Source organism: Erpetoichthys calabaricus, chromosome 14 (assembly GCF_900747795.2).
Source record: "Erpetoichthys calabaricus chromosome 14, fErpCal1.3, whole genome shotgun sequence".
Lineage (NCBI taxonomy): Eukaryota > Metazoa > Chordata > Cladistia > Polypteriformes > Polypteridae > Erpetoichthys > Erpetoichthys calabaricus.
Window position 1 is genome coordinate 108142670 of NC_041407.2, and position 17876 is coordinate 108160545.

Genomic DNA, 17876 nt, shown 5'->3' on the forward strand with positions numbered 1-17876 from the left:
GCTATGTCATATATGGACTGTGCTCTTCAAAGACCCCAATGGAGCACATCTGCCCTCACGAGCTGTCCTTACTTCAGCTGCATGCACGCCAACATAATTAGTCTCACAAATCACAATTATCAAATGGCTATTTTTCAATTCTGCTTACAGTATTATTCTGCTGGCTTCATCACAATTTTGCATCTTTGATCATGCCAGTTTAAATTGCCCACCGATTTCTGGAACATTCCACTTTATAACATTTGCTAATACTTTTTATTGATCCTAGCTGTGCTACTCGTCTAAGATGGTTTGAAATCTAAGTAAATCGATGTAGACCTCACAGTTAACATTTGCAGTGTCTCTCTATTATAGGCCATTTGGAATGGAATTCACAAAAGCAGCCTTAATGTATATGATGTGCCGTCTGCTGGAATGACAAATACAATGTGTAGGTCTCCGTTATATGCCATTTGGTAGAAAATTCATAAAAGCAATGTTAAAGTTCATGATGAACCATCTGTTGGAAAAGCCATACATATGTCTCAGTTATATGCCATTAGGTATGAGATTGTGATATGCCATCTGCTGGAATGACAAATGCAGTGCATCTGTCCCTGTTATTTACATTTACTTATTTGGCCAACACTTTCATCCAAGAAGACTTCCAACATTTATTATACAACTGGTTACAATTGGCCTTTTAGTTTTCCAATTGGAGCACAGGCAGGTCAAGTGACTTGCTCATGGTGACACAGTGTCAGCATGAAGATCTGAACAGGGTTTGAAGTCCGAAGCCTTAAACCACTACACCACACTGCCTGTCTATGCCTATGTTAAATGCCTCTGTTTTATGCAATTTGGTATGGGATTGTGAGGAGCCATCTGTTGGAATGACAAATGCAATGCATATGTCTTTGTTATATGCTATTTGGTATAGGATTCATAAAAGCAGTGTTAACGTTTCTGATGTGCCATCTATTGGAAAGACAGACACATATAGCAACCAGACAGACACAGAGACAGATCCATGGACACTTATTCTTTTGTTAAGGTGGGTTTGTTCCTAATTTCCAAAGATGAGACATTCCTGCCTTACTCACTTTGGTTGCTCGGATAGGCTCCAGCTGCCCTACCACCCTGTCATGAATGAGCAAGATAAAAAGATGGTTGGCTAGAGCACGTGCCCTTTGATGTGTTCCATGACCTCATTCGTTATTACCTTGAAATCATGGCCAACCAGTTTCCATAACATTTTTGAAACCACCTGACAGAGTCTGGACAGCCCAATCCTATTCCAATAGCCTGTTGGTTTCAGAAACATAACCTGAGTTTGAAGACTCCTCCGTTTAGTCTCACCCATCCTACAATGTTTGGCCCATTATGCGAAATGGAATACTCGGGGACACTGACGGGACAGACCAGGGAGTACGGAGCCGCGTGTTAAACACGAGCTACCATAAGGCGCAACATCGACGAGCACATCAGGATAAAACACCGCCGAGGTTTTCAGCAGCTAACGGTGGCATATTTTAGCGGGCACTTTCTGTATGCCGCTCATATAGAATTTGTTGCCCTTTGCCAAGCAGCCGTTGATGCTCGTTGGAATGCCCGTGTGCGATAGATGCCAGGCGTGTTAATTGTTTGAAAATTCGTGTTGTTGCGTAGCGATCGATGGAAACGGCGAAACACTTCTGAAGCGCATCTTTTTTCCTGACAGTGCGGTTTCAGCGAGTGAACTCCTGCCAAAGAGAATACAGAAGAAACTAAAAGAAAGATGAAGCCAGGTAGGGGCCAATCATATCCAGGGGTCATAAGTGCCAGATGAATGGACGGATGGCACTATTTGATTGATAGGTATCGATCGAGGGGCTACTCCAGACTTCTGTTGTCCCGTTGCAGTTTCTTAATTGTTAGCCTGCGATCCGTGCCAGACCTGGAAGTCCTGTTCTTCCATTGATGGTCCGGTTTTACTGACATCACTTCGCCGCAGCACAGGATCGGGTAAGCCTTCGTCTACGAACAGTTTAGAAGACGGAAATCCGGCATCAACGTTCTGTACTCAAATGCAGTCCAAGGAGATGAGTGCCAGCCTGACAGGCGTTTGAAATTCTATTACTATATACCAGAGGGACTATATAGACGGTTATGAATGACGCGACTCCATGGCGTAGCAGTTCACCCCCGTCACACAGATCACGGACCGTAGCCGTCCAGACTTCTTCAAATGAGTCGGTTCCTGGGAGGGAAGGTAAAAGTGGACGAGTGACAGCCATCAGCGGGTCATGGACTTAGGAGTAGGACTGAGTAAATCGTGATGTCGGCTCTTTGTGGAGTTGCCCGGGTCACTTATTGTGCGCTTTTTTTTTCCTTTTTCAGGAGTTATGCTCTTCGCCATTTCACTTGTGGCGATTCTAAATTCATTGGGCCACATGGGGGATGCTCCGAAGATGAAGCTCACCAGGGTCTTCAGGAACTTGGTACCAAGAGCCCGCCATTTGCACCACCTCGCCACAGCCATTTACAAGGAGTTTGTATGTACTTTGATAACCTGAACTTTATTTCTTCTAGAATAAACGAAATATGTATTTCCCGTTTTTATTGTTTGACATGCGCTTTGAATACGTGCATACCACGCGGTGTTGTATTTGCCCCCTGCACGAAGTAGCGACAAATCTGCCGCAAGCGGCCTTTTTACTGATTTCTAGGAGGGCTGCGCACTATACTGCTGCTCTCCGTAACAAGTTCCTCGACTTGCACTGCATATCAGAGTATATACGCCATAAGGCCTAGCCGGTTTGGAACTGCCAACTGATCGATCACAGACGGTGTTCTTACGCCCCGTTTATACAAGAACTCCAGTATGGAATCAGCCTATAATTTGTATATAACATATGATGCATGGGGGTTTGGGGGCTGGGCGTGGGGAGCACGGTGGCGCAGTGGTTATTTGACCAGAGTTTGCACGTTCTCCCTGTGTCTGCCTAGGGTTCCTCTCAGGGTCCAAAGACACATGTTAGGTAAATTGACGACAGTAAAATTGGCCCGTGTGGGCTTATGTGTGTGTGTGTGCCTGTGCCCTGCGATGGTCTGGTACCTAGTCCACGGTTTGTTCCTACTTTGCCCCTTATGCCGGCTGGAATAGGCTCCACCCACCAGGAAACACGCGACCGCGGGTTAGAAAAAAATCTATACTTTAGCCTGGTACAAATGACAACTTTTAAAAATATTTAATGTAAAATGTGCATACCGTTTATTTTATAGGAGCGGACCTACGTTCCTCAGGAGAAACGCCATTCCAGTAAAAAACCTGCACTTTGCTCCTCAGCCACAATCCAGGCGCCGAGAAACAAAGAAGAAACCTTACAGAAATCGGTGAGTACACGCTTGAACATCTCGGTTCTTTTAATGAGACGAGCGTTTCCTCGTCGATCCTTTGCTCGACACAGAATCGGTTCATTTTAATCTGTGCGCACTGAAGAAAACCAGCGAGGATTTCCACTTTTAAGTTAATATATACGGTAATGTGCAAAAAAGAGAGGTAGGCGAGTCCATGATTCCGAGAAAATTAGTACTATTGTTGTGAAGACAGGAACAGTCTTGGACATTTAACCAAACGGGAGCTGTCACATTAGCACTCGGACACACAGCATGAAGCTGTGACGCTGACTCGTCCTTAGCTCCCTTCTTCAGATAGCATCCTTCATCAAACAGGTTCATTCTGGAGGAGAGACTACAGAAAGTCAGCACAAGGCCAGGTCAGCGGACGGTCCCCTGTCCCCAGTAATATCCAACTGCAGAGCCAGAGCGCCATAAGTCACCGCAGGTCTATTCAGCAGTTACAGGACAGAAGTTAAAGTTACTGGTTACAATGGCTCACGTGTTGGACAAATGGTTAATGTTAGGGGTCAGCTTCGTTAAGGTTAGAGTTTTGTGGGGTTAGCGTGACAATCAGTTCGATTTGTGACGAGCTGTAAACGAGGTCTAGCTCCACGCCGTGATGTCACTTCTGCCCTGAAACGGCTGGCGCGTAACTGCGGTGTCGTACGGTGCTGTGGCTCTGCAGGTCGATACATGTCGGCGTTAAACGTTCCTTCACATCAACCCTCGACCGACAGATACGTTACGTGGTGAACCTGCAAACTTTATGTTGCGAACAACCAGCACCGAATGCACAGCGCAGCTGGGGAGGGGGATTGGTGCCGGGGTCTCACAATACTCTAAAATCATAGTTGTTGCTATTATGTATTGCTTAAGTAATTTACCTTGGCATAATTAAAATCATATTGAATCAAATTAGTTTAACTTCAAATAAAGCAGATTCTCGAGGATACGTCCCTTCATTGGGAAGAAACACTACTTTTCCCTCCTACTTAAACTTTAAATCTGAACAATATCTTCGATCTCTTTTTGCAGTTCCGTTATTTCATCGAGTAATAAATTTCCGTTTGTTTGCGGTACTAGGGTGCTGTACCGTGTTAGCCATTATGAATGTAGAGAAAAGCCAAGCAAAATTACACCTTTTATTGGCTAACTAGAAAGATTACAATATGCAAGCTTTCGAGGCAACTCAGGCCCCTTCTTCAGGCAAGATGTAAACTTGCCTGAAGAAGGGGCCTGAGTTGCCTCGAAAGCTTGCATATTGTAATCTTTCTAGTTAGCCAATAAAAGGTGTCATTTTGCTTGGCTTTTCTCTACGTTTGTTTGCGCTAATGTGATTTTTACTCTCCTTTTTTGAGACTTTGAAATTGTCGTACTTCCATTATTTCGGACTTGCTCTGCATGTGTTTTTGAATTCTTTACCACACTCTACTTTGTCATCTACTCTGTCTTTTATTTCCTGCCCCGGGCCTGGTTAAATCTCTTGGCACAAAAGGGTCTCTCTGAGAAAGTCACATTTCATCTCTCTTCCTAAGATTTTTTTTTATTATAGAGATTATATATAATTGCACACACACACCTAAGATTTTTTTTTATTATAATATAGAGATATATAATTACACACACAATTATATATATTCATGGCAGTCGTAGTCTGAATCACAATCCGATTGTATGGGTGGTTACCTACCAGGTAACGCTTGTGGTTGGTCTGCAAGTTGGCAAACATCCGCCATGGTGCCCTCAGTTGCAGATCATAGAATGTTGCATATTTTACTGTCAAATAATTCAAAGAGTATGGATCACGTGTTTCACCCTTATTTGGGCTCATCAGGCATACACACTCACTGCACCCCTCTCAGGGATCGAACCTCAGACGTCAGGGCTAGAGGCGAGGCCTCTTTACATTGCGCCAGTGCAGCGAGTGTGTACACCTGATGAGCCCAAATAAGGGCAAAACATGTGTTGCGTACTCTCTGCATTATTTGACAGTAAACTATGCAACATTATATTATATATATAGTGAGGATAAGCGCTTCACCATTGCAGCCCCAACACAGACAGACAATGGAAGCATGTGGACACTAAACAAAAAGATTTATTTTTCTTCACCTGTGGGGCAGTACACAGTCCCCAAAACACAGACAAGCAAAGCACCAACAAAAATAGCAAGTCTTCCTTCGCCACCACTTCTTCCGGCAAGCCCTGCTCCTGCTCCTTCTTCTTCTTCTCCTCCTTCTCCTTCTCCTGCTCCTGCTTCTTCTTCTCCTCCTTCTCCTTCTCCTGCTCCTGCTCCTGCTCCTGCTCCTGCTCCTTCTTCTCCTCCTTCTCCTTCTCCTTCTTCTTCTCCTCCTCCTCCTCCTCCTCCTCCTCCTCCTCCTCCTTCTCCTTGTCACTCTGTCTCCTTGAGTGGTGGCTGCAGGCTCCTTTTATAGCCCACCCGGAAGTGCTCCAGGTGGTAATTGGCCTAATTAGGCTGCAATTACGGGTGTGGCTGTGTTACAGCCCACACAGGCTCAGGAAGCCGTGCAGCTCATAGACATATAGAGAGAGACGCCGCATTCACTGTGTTGCCCAGTCGAATCATGTAAATGCAATTTATATCCATTTATACAGTAATAATGGCAATTAATATTTTTATTAAATAATTCCTCCCATAGAAGTAACATTTCTTATACTGCCTTCTTCCATCTCCAAAACATTTCTAGACTTTGTCATGTTCTTATGCAGCACAGTACTGAAGTATCGGTTAATGCCCGAGTCACCTCACGTATAGATTACTGTAATGCTATTCTATCTGGCATCCCACAAAAACTTACCAGTTACAACTTCTTCAAAATTCTGCTGCCAGGATAATAACCTGCTGTTCTAAATCCACTGAACATATTACACCGATTTTCTCTCAACTTCACTGGCTCCCTGTTAATGACCAAATGCAATACTAAATACCGCTCTTAATATTTAAAGCTCTCCACATCCTCACTGATCTCCTACAGACTGACACTCCTCTCACTCACACGGATCCTCATCTGCAGCTCGACTTTCTGTACCGCACATCAAACTCAGTTCTATGGGAGCTCGAGCATCTCTCATTGCGCTCCTCAACTCGGGAATTCTCTTCCCTCTCATATACAACAACTCGATTCAATAACACATTTTAAAACTGCCCTCAAAACTTGTCTTTTCAAACTGGCATACCAATTGTGAATTTTGCACTGTTACTGCCAGTTATCTTTGTTTGCTAATTATTGCTTTTTGATTTATCATTCTCGTTTTAAATTTTACTAATGTTTAAATTTTATTGTAAGGTGACCCTGAGTGCTAAGATTATAAAATGGGATTTTCTAATGGCCAATTATAACCAAAACAATTGTTTAGCCTTACCTATGAAATGTAATCCCCCGGGATCTGGTTTGGAGCGTACAGTGGTTTGTACAATCCCAAGCAGCACATTATTCATTACTTCACTCCACAGCAGTGCCACTCGAAATATGGCGGCGACATTGACGTACGATGCTGCTGGTCATGGGGCATCTAGTAATTCTATGTCTATAGTGCAGCTCCTCCTGGCGGTGGCCACGGAGCCCAACAGGGATGAGCTCTGGTGCAGCACAATTGTGGCCCCGATGCAACCCAAGGGGGATGCCACCAAGTGGTCCAGAGAACAGAGTGTGCATCTCATTGCTGCTCCCCTGGATCCAGTGTCAAAGGGGCTTCCCGGCTGGGCATGGGTCCCGGCCGTCTGCCACTATAGATTTTTTACGAACGTCCTGGGTTTTATGTAGCTGTGGTAGCGGATTTTTAATTACTACACAAATAATACTTGAATAAATGTGTTGCCCAGACACACTACAGGTATATCAGAAAAGCAGATTTTTCCTTCGCCTCCTATTGGAGTCATTACTGTAATATTATCAGTATGCAGAACACATTGATCAGGCTCTGCATCAGACTGGGCAGACAAAAAGATCAGAGGCTAAAGCCACCGATGCCCACCCTCTTGATGCCACTGACCCAATTCAAGGAATAGAATTTAAACAATTTTAGGACAAGGCTGAAACAGGACAGTTGAACATGTGAAGACTTTCTGAATCGACTAATGAGTTCAGAGGAACCACTTGGACAGAGCACCGGTGTAGTATGGTGGCTCAGGCGTTGGTTTTAAATCTCCAGGTGGGTTTGGGTTCAGTACTCTCATTGGAGTCACTTCACTGGTGCAAATCGCCCTCTCTGTCTCTGTGTTCTTGTGCAGAGCCTCATGGCAGAAAGGCGCTATATAAAGTAAAAGGTACTCTCCAGTGTTTCCATTGTTCCATTTTTCCGTGATTTTATTTATTTATTTTTTTGAACAGGATGTGGAGTTGCTTTGCTTTTCTTTGATTATTATCCAGTCTTGGATCAACCCCTTGAAGAATCTGAGCCACCTTATCACCAACAGACATATTCATGTTCTCTCAAATCGACTCCTTGAGAAGTTAAGAGACCTTGAAGAAGGCATCCAAGTTGCTTTGAGGGTAAGGGAAAAAAAAGAAAAAGTATTTGTATTAAAGGCTCAAAAATGGCTCTTAACTGGGAGGAGTGGTCCTTTATACATCCACTGCCTAACAAACATTTCATTCTGGAAAGAGTCCCTTGAATGTGAAGTTGGTTCTTTTGGCATTGAAAAGGTTCCTAGCATGTGGTGTAAGTACCAGAGAGGATGGTCGGGCATCCTGATGGAGGTAGAGGAGGATTTCTTACCCGGCTGGGTTGATGTAATGGAAGGACCACTGGAGTGGACACACCACTCAGTTGAGCGAAGCCCCAGTTAGTATCAGGAAGGACTGGGAGAAATGGCCTTTTATGGACAATTCATCTCCTGGCACAAGAGGTGGCAGTGGCCAACTTGGACACTTGCAGGGTTGCCTGGGAGTTGTGAGTCATTGGGGGGGGGGTCGACCCAGTAACGATCCACCAGAGGGCACTGTGTGACCCAGAAGTGCATAGGCAGGCTAATGTGTCAATGCCAGAAACACACCCGGGGTGAGCAAGACGACACTTGAGGAGGAGGAGGACGATGACGATGGGAAGGAGACTGAAGCTGTCGGGCTGCCATTTGATTATTGTTGGTGGACTGAAGCAGATGAAGATACAGCTGTTAAAAAATGACAACTCAGAACGGCCTTGTGTTTGAGTTGGGTCTGGCGTTGGGGTGCCGAGACACTCCCTGGTGGGGACATTGGAGAAAACAGACATCTTTAATATGGATAAGGAGGTTACGAGAATGGATAGATGGAGTAGGCTACCTAACAGATCAAGACAGAGCTGAACTTATATGTTATTGTATGCAGCAAAAGCCTTTGTGAATCAGGACCACACTGCTACTTCAAAGTTCTGCTATCATCTACTAATGGCCATTTATGGAAGGATCTAAACAAATAAAAGTCCTCTTTTCTTCTGGAACCTTCTGGGTGGGGTGGGGGTGGGACCAAAACTGGTTCTGGTGCTGTGAAGAACCACTCTGGCACCTTTATTTTGAAGGGTGACGGTTCCTTGTTGGGACATGCCAGGTGTTTGGTTGGGCCACCAAGTTTGGAACATCTCTCTGCAAGAGCTAAGGAGTGCAAGGACACCTGAATGAACACGGTGAACAGGTGCAGTGCTGCCAGAGATCAGACGGTCAGATTCGTTTCCAATTTCTTCCATCATTTTCCTAACATTCAAAAAGGCTTTGGGTAGTTGGACCCCATTTTCTTAAAAAATGAAGGTGCCAGAGTTCCCAACAGACCCACCCACATGAAGGCTCCAGAAGGAACTTTCATTTATTTAGATCCGTAACAGGCTGCATGTAGTAAATAACTATGAACAGATGGTGACACGTTTGTGAAACACCAATAAATCCCGATTTTAAAATGACTCCCCCTGCATACAATAACGGAGGCTTTCTTAATCAGTTATGTCCTGCTAGGTGGTCTACCACACATTCCGTTTGTTTTCCTATAGAGTGGACTTTTTCAAAGCTCAAACGTACCAAAGTCATGTGCAAAGAACACTTCCCAGAATGCATTGGTGGTTTGCCAAGAGCACAACCCAGTAAAGAACCATAGAGTGCCATTAAAGAACTGGGACAATTAAGAGGGGACTGACTTGGTGACAGATTTCCAAAGTACGGCGAACTGATTAGTAGTTTAAATAGCCAGCTGCACATGGATGGCATGAGGGCACTTCACGAGTTCAGGGTTCTAACCCGGGCCCAGGTGGTGTCTGTGTGTGCTTTTCTATTGGCGTTTCAGTTTCCTATCAAACCACCTGTGGGTTAGCTCAGTGGGTGTTGGTGCCACTATCCTGGTCTGGGCATTCGTTCTTACCTTACATTACCAGTGACGTGGTGATCTCTGTAACCTCAAAATAGAGTACCTCAAAAACCTTCTAAAAATAAATGTATCAACATGGAGATTAGGGTGGCAGGGTGGTACTGTGGTAGTGCTTCTGCCTCAGACAGAAGGAGGCCCGGGGTCACGTCCTGATTGGAGTTTGCATGCTCTCCATGCGGGTTTCCTTTCACAGTCCAAAGATACGCCGGCGAGGTGCATTGGTGTTGCTAAACTGGTCTTATAGTCTGTTCACCCAGTGATGGACTGGTGCCCCTGTCCAGGTGTCTGGGAGGCGGAGTTCAGTCATCGGTAGGACAGACTTAGATGCTGCCTTCTGAAGAGTGAAGTATTGGGGGTAGCAGGAAGAAAGAAGCCTGGTTGTTTCAAGTATTTGCACTTCAAATAGCTAGAGAGCTCCTTAGAAATAGTAGGCGGCAAACGAACTAACGTGAAGTTCTGTTCATATTAAATTATTTGCATGTATAGGTTTATCTAAGAACCAATAAGTGATTCCCTTGTTAAAGTTAAATGAGTAAAGAACCAGAAAATAATGATGTTACATTTTTGGGAACTTTAATTGTCTCTGCAGTTTTTATAAAGACAACTTAACTCAGAATTTATAATTTCATTAACTCTGTAAAACGCTTCTCAATTAGTGCCTTTAATTACAATGGTGCCATCTAGTGACCACCTTCAGTATTGCAGCTTTGTTATTAATATTTGTGTACGATTCTGCAACGTTAATTTTCCTTTATGTGTAATTTGGGAACTAAGAATAGTTCTACTTTAACTTTTTATTGTAGACCACACACACACACACACACTTATATGTACATCTCTATCGGCATATTAAAAGTTAGGATTTGAAATCTTCTTTCCAAGTGTTTTAATCAACACTCTGCTGCAAATGCCAACTATTCCTACGTAACCAGAAGAAGTCCTTTAGTTGTTTCTCTATTTCACCAGATGTTGTTCCTGACTGGCACCCGATGCTTGTTGGCACAGGCCTCAGCTGCCCAGACAAGCAGGCTAAGAAAATATATAGCTGGAGTTGGAAAATACAAACTGAATCACATCTGAAATGAGGAGTCCAAAACAGAGACTGCGAGTCTGAAGATTGTGGGCACTTTATGTCCACTCAGTCTTCTTGTGTCACCGTCTAAGTCGCTCAGTCCAGACAAGGGATTTTCTTTTTTGTTCTTTATTTCTTGTAGTAGGAATTTGCTATTTTTCATATACCCCTTGGGGTCAGCCATTGTACAGTACCCCTGGAATAAGTGCAGCTTAAGGGCCCAGTAGAGTAGAAGGTAACAGGGATTCAAACTGGCAAACCTTACAGAAACTGGTGCAGATCCTTACTGGTGGTTTAGGGGCAGCTGGGACCAATCACAGATAGCATAGAGTGTAAGGCAGGAACAAACCCTGGACATGATGCCAGTCCATTGTCTCTCCCACACACACAAGCCAATTTAGTGTCACCAGAGGGGACAGAGGACAGAGGGGAGGAAGTCCACGCTGACACCGGGAGGCCATTTTTGAAAGTCCTATAGCTACAAAATTCACAGGCAACACTTTGACTTGGTACTTTTAAATTGACATAAGTTTTTTTTTTTTTTTTTATCATCATCCTTCTTTTAACTGCGACAATACATGAATCAATAATCAGTTTCTCTAATTGATCAATGTTAATTGAATTTAATTAAGAAATGAAATTTTCATATGATTTTTAAAGATTTCACCAATAGATGGCGCTAGTAACTGATAGAAATAAAGGAAGTGTTAAAATATTGATTACAAAATAATACTAAAGCAAACCTAAGACTTAACAGTTGAAAATACAAAAAAAAATTTATATATTATTTTTTAAGGCAGTATGTCTGTATTTGCTTCCTTTTCCAAACAGGTACTTGAAAAGAGAAGTGACAGACATATGGACACGTACAGCAAGTTTGAGGTCATCCTGCCAGCCGATGGCTCTGTGATGAAAGTGCCCGGGCTCTTGGCTTGTTTTAGAAAAGACGCCCACAGAGTGGCAACCTACCTGAATCTGGTGACATTCCAACGCTTCGCTTAGAGCCACCACCGCACTCTGTGGGACGCTTGGAGAAGCCACCACCCTGCATGGAGTGATGTTATGCTTACCCTTTTCTTTAAAAATACCAGAAAGAGATAACGGATACAATTCTGTGTGATTTTTAAAACAGAGGTGTTTTTGTATATGTTACAATACACTTAAATGTTCTAATGGGGATGCAATTTAAAATAGTTGCGTCTGATGGCATGACTTACATTTTTGCTACTTATGTTAGCTTCAGTTTCTTAGATGTCACACTAACACAATTCATTGATGACAAAACAAGCAAGCAATGGAGTATCTTTCAACAGAAATATAATCCGCCTCAGGGACTGACGGCATTGCTTATTTTTTTAGGTTTGACTTCAAATGGAACTGTTTTTAATCCTCAAAATACATCTCTATACACATTTGCTCCAGAGTTAGTCTTTTAGCATGACCTTTTAAGGGGCCTATCTCCCTCCCTCCCGGTGAAATAAAGGATATCAAAAAACGTAACTAAGCTCATTTCCATCCATCCATCCATTTTCCAACCCGCTGAATCCGAACACAGGGTCACGGGGGTCTGAACTAAGCTCATTTACCCGACGATAATCAGATTTTATATACGGGACTATCCTCCATTTGCATAAAATGCTAATTTGCACGAAGCTCCGCCCCTTTTGTTCACATTCCAGAAAGGAGAAAAAAAAAACGTTTGGAGAGTTTTAGTAAACCGATTATTTTTTTCCCTAATGCCACGAGTTTTGTGGAAGACGATTTGTGATATTTATTTGCTACGTTGCCCACTCTACATCAGAAAAGCATCTTTTTCTTTGCTTCTAATTCAACATTATATTTAAAGTTAGAATTACATGAGCAGGAAAAGGCTTGACAAGATTTTCAGGAAGCAAATTGAAGAATGAGGTATGGATTTAATTTCCTGCCATTAAAAATCTTTACTCAGTATTCCAAATGGAACAAGTTTACAAGTAGTGGTTGAGTGCTGAGGGTGTTTATAATAAAATTATATTTTGTGCAGCTTGTAAGCGTTATTCCGAAAGTTTTTCATGTTGTTTATTTTCATTTGATTTTCTGTTCTGTAGTATTCAGGAAAATGCATTTGGTTTACAAATAGTTTTATTTATTTTCTGTTTGTTGTAAACATAATTGAATTAGTATGTAGAAATAGTGGTTGTATTAATAAAAGTTAAACATATTTTTTTAAATCTACAACAAGTAAGCTAGTCATCTCATGGGGCAGATACAGTGATTGTTTTCTTCATTTATTTAAGTCTGAAAAAGCATACCAAATATAAAATAAAACCAGAAAACCCTCAGATGAAGTAGTGGGTTAAACAGATAGTGTTCAATGTCTTATCTTTGGTATTATTTGGCTGTAAGGAAAGGATTGGGCTGCATTTTTGATGCTAGTGGACAAGAAAGAAAGACCTTTTTATTGAATCTGCATAAACAATCCTCTTATCTGTATTGCATAGTAGCAGTCATGTACACTAGATTACATTTTTTTCTGTCAATTTAGTACATTCTATCACAAATCAGAAATGAGTGTGCCAGTCATATGTTTCTGTTTATCAATGACAACAACGTTTCCTGGTTATGAATTCAGTAGTAGCATCTCAGTATTGTTTAATGCAGGGGTGGCAAACTCCAGTCCTGGAGGGCCGCAGTGGCTGCAGGTTTTCATTCTAACCCTTTTCCTAATCAGTGACCAGTTGTCACTGCTAATTAACTTCTTTTTCCCTTCATTTTAAAAGCCCTGTTTTTAAGGATTCAGTGCTCTGAATTAATTATTTTCTTCATTAAATAACAGCCAAACAGAAATCAAATGTGAAACAAGTCAACAGTTGACCAGCTAAATTGGGGCTTCAAACTCCAACTAATATCACTCCAACCAGTTTCTTAATGAGAAGTCAATTCTTGCTGTTAATTAAACTCATTATTTAATTCTATGGCTTGTTGCTGCTTTCATTCTGACACAGCAGACATTTCCATAACTGTTGATTTTCTGTTTTTTCTAAGAATGTTGTCAAAATGTTTTGGGGACCTGGGAGATCAACCTTACTGAGACCTTCACCTTTCTTTATTTTCAGATATTGTGTGATTGGCACGGGTGAGCTGGTCATGTGGCACCTTGTTTTGTGTCTCATTATTGTTTGGCAGCGAAAATTAAAGAAAAACGAAACAACTAACAGGCCTGCATCAAGTTAATTAAAATTAAGGCAAAAGAAGTTAATTAGCAGCAAAAACTAATGAAGAAGACAGTTAGAATGAAAACCTGCAGCCACTGCGGCACTCTAGGACTGGAGTTTGCCACCCCTGGTTTAATGGTTATTGCACATGTGCTTGTCGGAAATCCCTCCTTCTTCACATGTGAAATGTTAAAATGGGAACCATCCACATCTTTGTTTTGACTGTGTCAGTTATATATTTTTTACCATGAAATGATAAATGAGTTGAAATCCTTTCCTTCCCCATCTTACCTTATGTATGTCCATTTACAACTACTGACAACCTCTTCATGTTTACGTAGGGAACCAATAAGTGCTTCATTTGACTAATAATAAAATGCAGGGTTTCTTGGTTCATTTTACAGAGGCTGTTAAATTAATATTACTTATACAATTTACAGAATATTTAAACATTACTGTTATTTAAAACTTACAAATGGTATGTCAGAGTACATATACTTTCATAGACAGACACCTTTCCCAAGGTTTCTTCCATTTTTCCCTACTAGGTTTTTTTGGGAGTTTTTCTTTGTCTTCTTAGAGAGTCGAGGCTGGGGGGCTGTCAAGAGGCAGGGCCTGTTAAAGCCCACTGCGGCACTTCCTGTGTGATTTTGGGCTTTACAAAAATAAATTGTATTGTATTGTATGAAAAGGGCAATAAAAAGTAGAACTTGTGTAACATACATGATGATGTATGAACCAATACAAACTTAATGAAACGGTAACTATTTAGTTTAAATATTATTTACACCCAAAGTATATAGCCAGCTGTTAATGATGTCATCCACGTGTGGTTTAATTCATTTAATCAGCACAACATATTAATTTTAATGTAGCACTTAAAGGTGGATAAATGTGACAAATAATTAAACCCAAGGTTGTTCAACTTTATTAAAATAAAATCTATTGAATAAGCAAAATGGCAGTACAGTGGTAGCGCTGCTGCCCTCCATTAAGGGGGCCCGGGCTCACATCCTTGCACGAAATTTGCTTGTTCTCCCCATGTTTCTGGGTGTGCTGGTTTCCACCCACTGTCCAAAGACATGCCGGTTAGGTGGACTGGCGAGGCTTAATTGGCCCATGTACATCTGTTGTGGGTGCTATGCCCGACAATGGACTGGCGCCTCATTCAGCGTTTGTTCCTGCCTTGCACAACAGACTGGGACCTCCAAAGCTCCACTCCACTGAGGTAGTTGTCGCCTCACATCAGACGTCGGCGATAACAACTGGTTTACACTATGGTTAAGGTGGGGCGGTGGGTTATCTGACTCAAGTCAAGTTAGCCATGTGACAAAAACCTGCCATCCATTTGGCTGTCCAGTCGACCTACTGCATCACAGAGCTGCGGAGGTCTGCATCAGGACCCAGCTCGCCTTGTGCGCTGCGCTAGCTCCGCCCCAAAAAGAAAACCACGTGACACTCGTCTGGCTTAAGGGGGTTACAAAATGACAGGAGATTAAAATAAAGCAGATATGCAGAGCAGGATTCGCATAATTTAGTTGGAAAAACTTGACATTCAAAAATAAACGAATGAAATCCAAAAGGTGTGGTTTTTCTCAGGGTAAATTGCCTCGAAAGCTTGCATGTTATAAACTTTTTAGTTAGCCAATAAAAGGTGTCATTTTGCTTGACTTTTCACTCCGGGTCTTGCACTGCCGGAACATGTGATGTTTGGTTGCTGTGCTTCAGGGGAGGAAATGTTTAGTTTGGATTTTTTTTTTTGGCTATTTCTCCCCCCCCCCCCCCAAATTTATCCTCTTGAACTGGAGTCTCCACTAGAAAGTGCATATTAGATAATCCATATATGGAGCATGCTAATCAACCTCATGCATATGCAATCGCGATGCTACAGAACTTCACTGGCTGGTAGAACAGCCACCCACCAGAGGCATAGAGACGCCGCCATGAAACTGGCTGGGCTTCGCAACTGAGAGCGCAAGATCATAAGCGGTTTTATAGCGCCTTTCATCTGCATTCTGGGAGTCGGGGAAAGGTGTTTGGCACCATCATCTGAGCGGGTAGTTATCACCTGATACAGTAATGAAAGGCATTATTGCTGATACAATGTACGTTAACGACGTACTGCACCATCATGTCTGCTAAAAGCTACTTTGCCTCAAAATACATGAATCATGAGTTGACTCCGGCCATCGACATGACTTTTGCCAATCAGATCCTGGCTCTCAGAACAAATCCCGGCTTGCTGCAGCACCATTTCACAACAGCAGATAAGCAGGGTCAAGAACAACGGACCTGTAGTCGGAGCACGCAATCGCTAGGATGATCCGGATTATCATCGTACGTTCACGCCATTATTTAGAAGCCTTTGCGAGTTGAGAACTGAAGAGCTTACAAGTCTGAGAAACAGGCATCATGTCAGCAGAGCAATAGGTGCTGGTGGTAAGTGCTTGAAGACGGCACATCCGACAAAAGAGGAGCAACACAGTAGCAACAGCAGTCATGGAAAAGATGGTGTGTAGGAATATCACGGACAAGAAGGAATGCGTAAAACAGTTCATCAGAGAAATGTAACGCAGAAGTTACTGGCAGAATAAATGTCAGAGTCTCTTCCAGAAGTATAAAGAGCAACGCTCCCAATCAGGCTACTTGGAAGCTTTAAGCTCCGAAATGCGTAATAAGTGCGCTTCTGCTGGTTGTCCACTAGATGTCCCCAATATCACACCATCCTCAAATACACTTTGATCGAAAACGCGAGTGGCTAAACAATAATCGGTAACCGTAAGGGAGCGGCAGGGCAACGCGGTCATCCAACACTTCTGTACAGTATGCCTACAATATGACAGAAAGAAATCCAAAACGAAACAGCATCAATAAAATGGCCATTGTCATCAATGCATAGAAACATAAACCAATGTCAGAACCGCGCCTGAGCAATTTTAAAACTCACTGCCAACTTCATCATTTCTCTTTGTTGGAATTAAATTGTCATACAAAAATTATGCCCACCACGGGCGAATCTCGTTTGAAATTAATGAAGCTTAAGGTTCAAGGTCCCTAATCCCGGACGGGACCCAGTTGCGACTTTAGTTCACACTGCTTAAAATCTTGGGGTGTCTATTGTACGAGATGGGGTTTTAAAAAAAATAATGTAATTCTCCACTATAGGAATTTTAATCAAAATCGGAGATTTTGTGGTTATATTAAAATGTGGTGATCTGTCTTGGAACAACCAATTTGAGGAAGATAACCGTGGTTACCCAGACCTCATTGCTGGTTGCGTGAATGGACCCCCATAATAGTTCCAAGCTTTACGGACCCAAAAATGGGCCACATACAGCTTAAAAAACTAAACTACGTAAGGAAAAATAAATGAAAATTCCCAGGTTCATATCAACACCGTGCGGTAATGTCTGCGGAAAGAGGAGCACATGGCAGAACAATACGATATAAATGTTGAGCACCCGTTCCGACGAAGGTTCTTCAAACCCCCACATCTAAGAAAAAAATGCAGGTAGGCTTCCTTGGTCAGCTAGCAGCTCTGGTTCTGGTTGAAAGCCCTCTATTGCTCAGTATAGGGCCGAATAGTGGAGGTTCCGCTTTGATTCCCAATCCCCCCCCCCCCCCCTTCCCTTTCAGAGCCGCTCCAGGCCCTTGTTCGAGAAGCGCACGGAGACATTGGTAACACACCAAATAAAGAGCCATTACAAAACCACATTGAAGTATCCACTACTACTGTATACAATTGGTAACATTCCGAAGAAACATTCATATACACAGTTAAAAACAACTTAGAAATGAAGAAATCCAGAAGGAGATTAAAGAACGGTATTAAAGTAAAATTAAGGATGCTTGAATATAGAATGCCGGCATCTTAATATACTGAGGATTGATCACCGA

General features: G+C 42.5%; 1 protein-coding gene across 2 annotated transcripts; it reads left to right on the top strand.

Annotated features, from left to right (window-relative positions):
- Nucleotides 1–1405: 1405 nt before the first annotated feature.
- Nucleotides 1406–12110, top strand: LOC114664856 (somatotropin-like). 2 transcript variants are annotated; one of them, XM_028819152.2, is made up of 5 exons: nt 1406–1766; nt 2359–2513; nt 3244–3354; nt 7713–7874; nt 11617–12110. In XM_028819152.2, the coding sequence occupies exons 1-5, from the start codon at nt 1757–1759 to the stop codon at nt 11785–11787; spliced, it is 609 nt and encodes a 202-aa protein (XP_028674985.2). In that variant the 5' UTR covers nt 1406–1756; the 3' UTR covers nt 11788–12110. The 2 variants fall into 2 exon arrangements, with proteins under 2 accessions (XP_028674985.2, XP_051774887.1); XM_051918927.1 differs by lacking the exon at nt 3244–3354.
- Nucleotides 12111–17876: the final 5766 nt, after the last annotated feature.